This window comes from Trachemys scripta, chromosome 1 (genome assembly GCF_013100865.1).
Source record: "Trachemys scripta elegans isolate TJP31775 chromosome 1, CAS_Tse_1.0, whole genome shotgun sequence".
Lineage (NCBI taxonomy): Eukaryota > Metazoa > Chordata > Testudines > Emydidae > Trachemys > Trachemys scripta.
In genome coordinates, this window is record NC_048298.1 from 139,104,843 (window position 1) to 139,114,710 (window position 9,868).

At 51.7% G+C, this 9,868-nt stretch overlaps 1 protein-coding gene across 1 annotated transcript; it reads right to left on the minus strand.

Annotated features, from left to right (window-relative positions):
• Positions 1 to 447: 447 nt before the first annotated feature.
• On the minus strand, positions 448 to 7,826 carry TPI1 (triosephosphate isomerase 1). The gene is made up of 7 exons (XM_034787258.1): positions 7,635 to 7,826; positions 2,886 to 3,009; positions 2,697 to 2,781; positions 2,441 to 2,573; positions 2,049 to 2,134; positions 1,835 to 1,922; positions 448 to 1,117 (listed from the first exon to the last, which is right to left on the minus strand). The coding sequence occupies exons 1-7, from the start codon at positions 7,744 to 7,746 to the stop codon at positions 999 to 1,001; spliced, it is 747 nt and encodes a 248-aa protein (XP_034643149.1). The 5' UTR covers positions 7,747 to 7,826; the 3' UTR covers positions 448 to 998.
• Between the last annotated feature and the right edge of the window lie 2,042 nt (positions 7,827 to 9,868).

Below are 9,868 nucleotides of genomic sequence, written 5' to 3' on the forward strand. Positions count from 1 at the left end.
ACCCAGGCTGCTGGCAGCAAGCTCAGGGGAAGGCCCCAGCTCAGGGATTCTGAGAAAACCAGCCATGAAGGGGCCTATTTCTGTGTGGGGCTGGTCCAGCCCACCAGGCCCTGGCTCATGAGCTCCCCGGAGGGGTGCGGAGCAGCTCAGGCACTGGCCCCCACCTAGGGGATCCATGCACAGCTCAGACGGGTGCCTGAGCTTCCCCAACAGCTGTGTCTCACCCAGTGGTAGTTCCAGCACTGGACACTTCTCACAGCAGTGCCTAGCTCACTGGGGAAGGAACGCAAGGGAGTATGAAAGAGCTCAGCACACTGTCCCTACCACATTCATCCTGCAGGAAGCCCACCCCCGAGCTGTGGCCTGCCTGAGGGAGGCACTCCATTTCTGCAGCACGCTCCTTACTCACCCCCCCCTCACCACAGTAATGACTGCACTGGGACACAATCCGGTGCCACATGTTTATTTCTATTCAGCGTTTGTTAAGGGACATGGAAAAGCTACAATGTCTCACAGGGATGTCAGCTGCCAGGCACTCCCTCCCATCCGGTCAAACCACAGGCTGCCTGGTGCAAGAGGTGGCCTTTCCTCCTCTCCTCTCCCCAGCTCAAGTGACCTCCTTATTGCAGCACTGGCACCACTGCAAAGGAAGATGGGTGGAAGGGAGGGACAGACAGGCCATGGACTCTGATTGGTTTACCAGGCACATGGGCACAGCCAGCCAGACCCACCCAAAAGCTTACACTGAATTTTGCCCACTTAAGAGGGTGGGAGGGCAGGCAAGAGGTGGAGACTAATAAAACCCTGCCTCTGGAAAAAGGCTCTCTGCCAATCAGAATCCAGCAGGGTGACAGCAGCTAGCAGCAGGAACAGTTACAGTGAATGGGGGGAGAGGAGTCATGGGTGAAGGGGCGAGGGGTGAGCTTCCTTATTAGTTTCTTTATTTCTCCTTCCTTCCCCTCCATGACAGTTTTCCCTTTTGGGATCTATGGATCGGTTCAGTGTTTTGCGTTGATAATGTCCAGGAATTCAGGCTTGAGGGAGGCGCCACCAACGAGGAAGCCATCTATGTCATGCTGGGAGGCCAGTTCCTTGCAGGTACCACCTGTGACTGAACCTACAAAGGTGGGCATGATTCCAAACAAGGGTTAGACACTCATGGTCAACACTGTGGGTGGGATGAGGAAAGGGACTGGTTAGCTAGGGGGATGGGGGCATAGGATACAAGAGCTTTTACCTATCTATAGGGCACCAGGCTGAGTGGCTAGTTCACTGCTGCCCCCCCTTACCCAAAAGAGGGGTCTTGCAGATCAGAACAAGAATGGGGGGGGGGGAGGTGGGAGTGGGGAAGGGAAGCATTTTCCTATCATTACAGTTCAATGGAAAGCTAGTTGAGATATTTAAGAGTCCTTCAAAGAACAGGGGGGCAGTTAATGATACAAGCTGGACTCAGAGTGTGCACTAATATGTAATAATAATAATATCCCTACCAAACTTGACTGCACTTTTCATCTGTATATCTCAAGTGCTTTCTAGAGGCAACAAGTTTCATTATCCCATTGTGCACATGGGGAAGCTGAGGCATGGGGTGAAGTGACCTGCCCAAGGTGACCCAACAGACCAGTGGCAGAGTGAGGAATTGAACCCAGGTCTCCTGAGTCCTAGACGCTCTGTCTACTAGGCCACACTACCTTAAGCAGCACAGTGGCCCCATCGGCCTGGCAGAGAACAAGAGAATAGCTGTACAAGTGAAGGGACAAAAGGCAGAAACGAGCAGGGGGAAGAGGGAGAATGACCAATGTTATGCACTGGAAAGGTGCCAGGGGCTGTTTACCTCCATAGATGATCCGAGTGGACTGAGCGACAGCTTCAGACACATGACTTTTTAGCCATCCCCTCAGCTTCTCATGAACTTCCTGAGCCTGTAATGAAACCAGAGCTGCATTACTGGAACACCAACCCAATTGAGGGAAGAGTGGTTTTTAGTTAGAGACCCTCTGAAAAGGGATGAGAGAGATGGACGCCTGGCTCCTTAACCCTGTTCATACCTGCTGGGGAGTTGCAGTTTTACCGGTTCCAATAGCCCAAACTGGCTCATAGGCAAGAACCACCTTATTCCAGTCCTTCACGTTATCTGGGTTGGGGAGAAAGAAGCAAGTGTTATGTGGGAGATGAGACATAGCACCATCTACTGGGGAGGGCAGAGCAGGGAGGCTATCCAGCACATACAGAGCTGTCTGTTATTGGAGGAACAGTTGGGTATTCAGACACATCTGATGCTGTTCACACAGGCCCCCAAACAAGCGCACACACTGTTGCCCTCCTGGCTTAAGTTACCAAGGAATAATAATATACTTACTTCCTTCTGAAGCAGAGGGAAAAGCGACAAAAAATATTTGGTTCCCCTGTGAACCAAAGGGAAAACCCCCACCACTCTTACCAGCAATCACTTTGGTCTGTTCAAAAACCACCTTCTCTGTGATGCCAGCTTCTCTCTCATCCAGTTTCTCTCCAATGCAGGCAATGACACCAAGACCCTCAGCCAGGGCATGGGCCACCTTCTGCCCAATCAGCTGGAAGGGGGGAGGGGAAGAGTTAGCCAGACACTCACAGGCCCACCTTGGAGCTCAGTCCCCCACCATGGGGATGTTAAAACCACTAAAACTGGTTTTTCCCTAAATTCCAAAGTAGCCCACCTCATCAGACTCCCCAAAAACATGTCTTCGCTCTGAGTGGCCCAGGATCACCCAGGTGGCTCCAATGTCTTTTATCATTGCTGGGCTGGAAGGGGAGAAAAGAGCAAGATTAGGGCCTTGTCCCTGTCCTGGGAAGAGCCCCTAAGGACTCTAGGTTCATTCAGCTCCCTCACCCCACGGTGGGCTCACCTTATCTCTCCCGTGAAAGCTCCCTTTGGCACCTTATAACAGTTTTGTGCTGCAACCGCAATCTTTGCATCAAGCTTCTGACGGGTGAAATCAAGGTAAATGGAGGGGGCTCCGCAAATAATCTCTGGAGGGCAAGAGAGGGCATTAACCTCATGGGGGTGGAGCAGATGTCACACCTGTTCCTCTTTCAACTGCTGAATCCTCTCTTCCCCCCCCCACTTCATCCCCGATCCTTCCTCTCCCTCAACTCCACCCCAAGTGCTCTGCCCAGCTGTAGGAACCCTTCCAAAAACAAACAAAAAACCACCCTTATTGAAACTTGGGGACCCACCAACACAGCAGGGACGTTTCCACTCTAGTTTAATCTTCTCTTAAGGGACCCATGGTGAGTATCATCAGAGGAAACTCAGTTCATTGTTTGTATAGACTAGAGGGGAGGGCACAGCTCTGGGATTCTACACCATAGTACAAAAGCAGAGCAAGGACCCCACAGAACTTTCAGACTGAGAAATTGGACATGGATTCTGTTCTTGTTGGAGCAAATTTAGATTAGCTGGGAATGAGAGGGGAGCAACAAATTAACTGAGTTTGTAACTGGGTAGGGCACAAGGTAGGCCAATGCAATTCTGTGGACTGCAGACCCAGAGGTTAATTCCCACCTCACATGATGTACTCAGCTCTGGGCTCCTCACTCCCAGAGAAGAGCCACAGAAATGCTCAGGGGGCTGCAAAGATTAAGCCTTAGGCTATGTCTACACTAGACCTTATAGCAGCACAGCTGCACCACTGTAAGGTCTCCTGTGTAGCCACTCTATTGCTTTTGGTGAAAATTGTGTCGGTCAGGAGTGAGTTTTTTTCACACCAGCAACTGACAAAATTTTTTTCCAAACAAAAGTGCTAGCTTAGACAAAGCCTTAGGGCAGTAGTCCCCAAACTTTTCAGGGTCATGCCCCCCTCCTTACCCATCTGCACCCCAGAGCCAGGGTTCATGGGCGGACGGGAGGAATGTGGGCAGGGGTAAGGGAACTGAGGCCGGGGCCACAGCTGGGCCACGGTCGGGGGCTGAGCGCAGGGCTGGGAGCAGAGTGCAGCTGAGTGGCGCTTCCTCCCCACCCCCCATGGGGGCTTGCTCAAGCCCTGCCGCCCCCTACCCCCGAACATTCCTCTGTCACCCCCTAGGGGGGCACGCTCCACAGTTTGGGGACCTCTGTCTTGGGGTAAATTCAAAGAGCTAAATCTAGCAAGCTCATAAAACCCACTACTGGGTTGTGTGTGCATGTGAGAAATTCATGAAGTGTCTGAGAAGGCAAGAGGCACAGTGAGGAGGGGGATTGTTTAGGAGGAGCCGTGATAGAGACCAACTAGGGAGACAAAGGAAAGTTGCTCAGGTGCTATTCCCCAGCACTGAGAGGTTTGGGAGACTGGGGGTAATCTCCCCATGAAAAGGACTTGGAATGCCACTAAGGTCACCAAGAACTAGGGACCCACCGTATTGGCCCCTAGGGAATAGACTAGAGGGAACCTTGTTAGGCTGCTTCACCAATCTTATAATTATAGGAGGTATCCACCATGGTGATGTGACAAGATACTGAGGAAATCAGTCTGGGAGCTCCCTAGGCATCAACTGAGGGCTTGTCTACACTACGGGGGCTACAGTGCTGCTGTGGCTCCATAGTTTAGATGCTTCCTAAAGTGATGGAAGTTTCTCCCATCACTGTGGTTAATCCACCTCTCTGAGCAGCAGTAGCTATGCCAATAGAAGCATTCTTCTGTTGACCTAGCCACAGCTACACTGGGGGTTAGGTCATCATAGCTACAGCACCCAGTGGTATTACACTGCTGAGCAACCATAGCTAGGTCAATCTAAATTCTAAGTGTAGCCCTCAGACACACTCAGTTCTGGGCATCCTCTGCACCCATCCTAGGCAGCTTGCCTGCCTGTCTCTGTCTTGGGCATGGCCGAGATAAGGAAGTGAGGGGACAAAAGTGATGCTGCCAAGTGAAGGAAAAACATGTAGAAATTAGGTGCAAACCAAGGCTGCTGCTTCCATTGAGCAGGTCTGGTCACATCCACTAAATGTACAGGCTTCCAAGCACCATTCCAGGCAGCTTAATCTATAAAGCCCTAGGGACCTGGATGCAGTAACCACATCATAAGAGCCTTTATGAACACACTCTAGGGCCCTGCCATCCTATTTGTGCATTGGGACTAGATGAGAGACCCCTCCTGGAGGGAGACTTTGCAGTCTAGCTAATGGCCTCCATTTGGAAGGGTACAGAACAATTTTAAGTCAAGAGGTTTATTTAGTTTGTTCATTTATCTGGTTAATGATTATGTGGGAAGAATTGTTGCATACTTGGTATGTGTGTGTTACTGAAGCTTTACCCTCTCTGCAGCAGGGAGCATTGTGACAGCAGAGGGGAGGAAGCCTGCAGCTGCTTAGTCTTGCCTCTCCAGAAGAGGCCACTGTTGTAGCTACTAGTACTCTCCCCTGCACATAATTATCTCATGACCTGGAGCTAAGCAGGGATGTGTGTGTGTGTGTGTGTGTGGGGGGGGGGGGGCACAGAGGGGCTGCCACCAGCACCCCTCCTCTCCAAGGCCATTTTGATCTTTAGTAGCCAAGGGAGATTTGGTTTCCAAAACCAAGTACAGTAGCTGGTATTTTTAGCCCAGTCACCACTGGATATATTTAGGTCTCAGCCTCCTGAGAGACCTTTGACATTTCTTCAGAGCACTTCCCCCAAAATAGCAGTTCCCCCTCCCACCTGCAGGACCTTCCAAGCCCTTTCTGAGGAGATGGGCAGCAGAAGATCCAGAGGCAGAGGATATTTCAATGGTGGTGGTGGCCAAAGGACAGCAAGGAGATGATGGTGGAAGAGAGCAGCTAAGCTGCTGCTGGAGGACACAGATACCAGCTGAAGCTGCCACAAAGGGAAGCTGGTGAACGTGAGATCCATCTGTAGGAGTACAAACTCTGGGGCAAGGAGAGATAACAAGGGCCTGGTCTGCCCAAACAAAAAGCTACACCAGCTAAAATAAGTGTGATTTTAAACTGATTTAGTTAAACTAGTGTGTATCTCATGTCAGTTTCAGTTACAATTTAAGGAGTCATGTTAAGCCTAGTTTAATTCAACTTGTGCAGTGCCCTTTCTTTTTCATCAGTTTTTAAACCTACAAGTTAAACCAGTGCAACTTGTGTGTTTAGACAAGCACAAGGGGAGACTAAGCCACCAGAAAGGAGCTCAGGGTCCATATCCTAGTACCTAGGTTCAGAGGTGCCTAGAAGTCATCTCACCTAATGATTGACTTGGAGGCCTACTGCTTGGAACCTAGAAGCTTCAGGGAATGGATAGAGATGTCTTCCTCTGCTGTCTGGCTCAGGTGGGGTGGAAGACCTCAGGTTACCCCCTCCAGGTTCCAGCTGGGAATCTCAGGAGGAAGGATCTCAGGAACTGTCACTTGCTCTGCTCCCCCCTTCCCCCCCGTTGGGGAGTAGCCATAATACACACAAAACTTGACTTTTCATACTCACCAGTGGGGAGCAGAACTGAGACAGAAGCAGCATGGTGGCAGACCAAGCAGTGGGGAGCACAAATGGGACAAGTGAAGTTTGGGAGACTAGATGGAGGCAGTGTGGGAGGGGGGGGTCACTTGCCAGGATTACCTGAGTATACCTCACTTAATCACGTCCCTGTCATTGCGGGGGGGGTCGAGGCATTAGCGCACCTTAGTCCCTCCTATTCTCTGCATGTGGCATACAATAGTCCTGTCTGCTGAGCGCTGTAATGCTTTGATCTCATTTTGGTATTGGGTGGCGCTAGTGGCCCATGATACTCCGGAGGGCAGAGTAGATCTGGTGGGTTCTGACTCAGGGGAGAGGGAAGAGATGCAAGAGCTCTAACCAAGTTCCCACCCCACTGTCTGGGCTCCTCAGAGAAACTCCTCTCCCATTTCTAATCAGTCTCCCGCCTTCCCTTCCTTGGTGCCTCGGGAAGTAATCTGCACCCCCTGGCCTCACCACACGAGCAGCCACCTCTCCCCCCTCCTTCCAGCGAGGCGGGGATCCCAGGCTGCAGCAGCCGCCCCATCCACATGACGCTTCCCGCTCGGCAAGCGCAGGCAGCAGCAGGAGGAAACGAGTCATTAGGTACGTGCAGGCGGGCACAACTGGGGGGGGTTGGGGGGGGGGGGGGGAGGAGGGGGATGAGCGGGGAGTGCGGGCAAACGACACCCGCCGAGGGCTCCCACAGCCCTACCCTAGGCGTGTGGCGCCTCCTACCCCCACCCCCCGAGCCGCTAACATCTCAGACGGCTCCACATGCGACTCCGCGTCCCTGGGCGGCCTGCAGGGCCACGCACTGTACTGTGGGGCTGCTGCAGAACAGCCTCTCGTTGCCCCGTCCCCTAGTTCCCCCCACTTTGGTTAGCGGATTAACTCAGCAGCCGCTTGTCCCCGCTCCTATAGCCTTAGCACGTCAGATTCCAGGGTATCGGAGGGGTCGGGCAGGTGGGGGCATATGGCTGCCGTAGTCAAACAGTATGCGCTAGCGGGGGGGGGGGGGGGAGCTATGCTCAGGGCTGAGCCAGGCTCCCACAATCTCCCTCATACAGATGCCAACCAGGGTAGCCAATAACAATGTCCACAGCAGGCAGAGACCCCGGAACAACCCCATGGAGACACTCTCCTACCAGCCTACCTCCCACTCCTCCAGTCCCGGTCTACACCCTTGCCCCCCTCCCCTCACCAGTGTCCACCGGGACCTTGCCGCTGTTTAGGGTGTGGATCAGCTCGCCTAGGCTCTTCTTATCCCCGTTCATCTTCCAGTTCCCCCCCACGAAGAACTTCCTTGGTGCCATGATGGGACGAGTACTGCTCTCTAGCGCAGACGCGAAGGAGACGAAAAGGTCAGTTCATCAGTACGCGAAACCCCCAGCTCAAGCCTTTTTATAGAGAAATGAGCCGGAGACACGCCCACATCTGTCTGAACGTTCCACATGCTCCGCCCCTAGAAGCGTCTCCGCGTTGCACTTGCTCCACCTCATGGAGTGACAACGTTCCTCTAGCTCCACCCCTCTATGTGTCACCGTTCCGTTGGTAGCGGGTCAAAGGGGGGAGGTCAAAACCGCAGTTGTGCTATCTTTACCCTTGCACCGCCAGGGGTAAAGGGACAGAGCAAGGCCACAATTGTCACTATCCTCCATGACGCTAATAGGGAGGGCAAATAAATACCTAATTATCTTCAATACCTGGCACCAGCAAGGGTCACAGCTGTAGGGTGACCAGACAACAAATGTCAAAAATCAGGACAGGGGGTGGAGGGGTAATAGGAGCCTATATAAGAAAAAGACCCAAAAATCAGGACCGTCCCTATAAAATCGGGACATCTGGTCACCCTACACAGCTGCCAAATATAAACTTGCCATAGGGCCACCTGCTGCCTGCTATTCCCCAGGTAGCCATGGTGAAGGGGCTGAGTAGGAAAGGACAGCCTTCCCCATCCCACCCTTTGTAAAGGAGCCTCCCATGAATTAAGAGAGAGGTGAGAGACAGGAAAGGGAGCTCCTTAACATCCATCGTTAAGCAGCCATGGATATTGGGAAATTAAGGGGGGGCTAAGAGGTTATGGCAGGGAACCCAGCATCCAGGCTTGGATTCTGCACTCAGCTCTACTACTGCCTTGCACTAGTCCGGCTCTGTTTCCACCACTGTGAAGGAGGATAATGACACTGTCCATGTCACGCTTATTATCCCAGCTAGAAGGCTTAATTATTTCAGAATTAAAAATATCTGAGCTGCTGTGTTCCACGGGCCCTGGAGCACCATCACCTCCAATGGAGCTCATGTTCCCTAAGGATGGAAGAGCAAGGAAAGTATCTTAGAGCAGATTAAGAGACTGTGATTTATGATCAGCTGCCTTAGCAATTCTTGCTGGGAAGCTGGTCTTTCCCTTGATGCCATGATTAGAATCCAGAGAGTGGACTTAATCCCAACTCTGATCCTAGCCATTTGCCTGCAACATAGAGGACAGGTCCCAATCTGCAGGAGATAAACAGCCTCTGTCCCTGCTCCGTGGGGCGTACACAAGAGGGCACAATGCCAGGAAGGAGAGGATAGCCTCATGTGACTTCCACAAGGACAAGAAACCATCCAGTATGTACTAGGCCGGTAGACCCATGACATTATGGGTAAGTAGAACACAGGAGTCCAGAACAAGTTCCCAGCTCCAAGTGCCTAGACCTCACTCCCAAAAAAGTAACTTGACTTTTTTTGTACTTTATTACGTGCACGCACCAGCACCCAGATAGCGCTTTCATCCTATAAAATGAGGAACAAAACAATCACATACCACCCCCAGCAACTGGTCAAGGAAGGGAAAGGGAATTGTTCAGACCCATCACATGTAGGACTTTAAATGAGAACAGAGGTTGACCTGGACCCTTTTCATTATCGCACCACTACAGAAAACAAAACCAGAGCTGTGTTCACCAGAAAGGCTGCTGCATTGTGCACCCAGTAATTGCTTAAGGGAATGCATTGTTACACCAATAATCAAGTGTGGAAAACATAAGTGAGTGGATCATCATAGCCAGAGCCACGTAGGATGGTTATTCGAGCCATGGCTATTTAGGCATGAACAACCCTAAGAGTTGCAAACTCACTGAACAATCCAGAGGCAGATACCTCCAGTTGATGGGATATTTATTAGGCACAGCCATCTTTAACCTTTGCTTTAACAGATACATCTCCTGCATCAACATCACTGTCCACATGCTAGGACAACAGGTGCTGACAAAGACAGGAGAGCATCTAGCTTTACAGTGAGGTCTCCCTCCAAGCTTCTTAGCACAAGGGCTCATATGCCAAAGTAGAGGAGAACTGCCATTGGCAGGGTTACATTGATCACTGCATTAGATGGGGAAAGAGTTCAGATACCCCAGCTGACAGGGCTCTCCACTAACATATGGGACAGACAGAAGC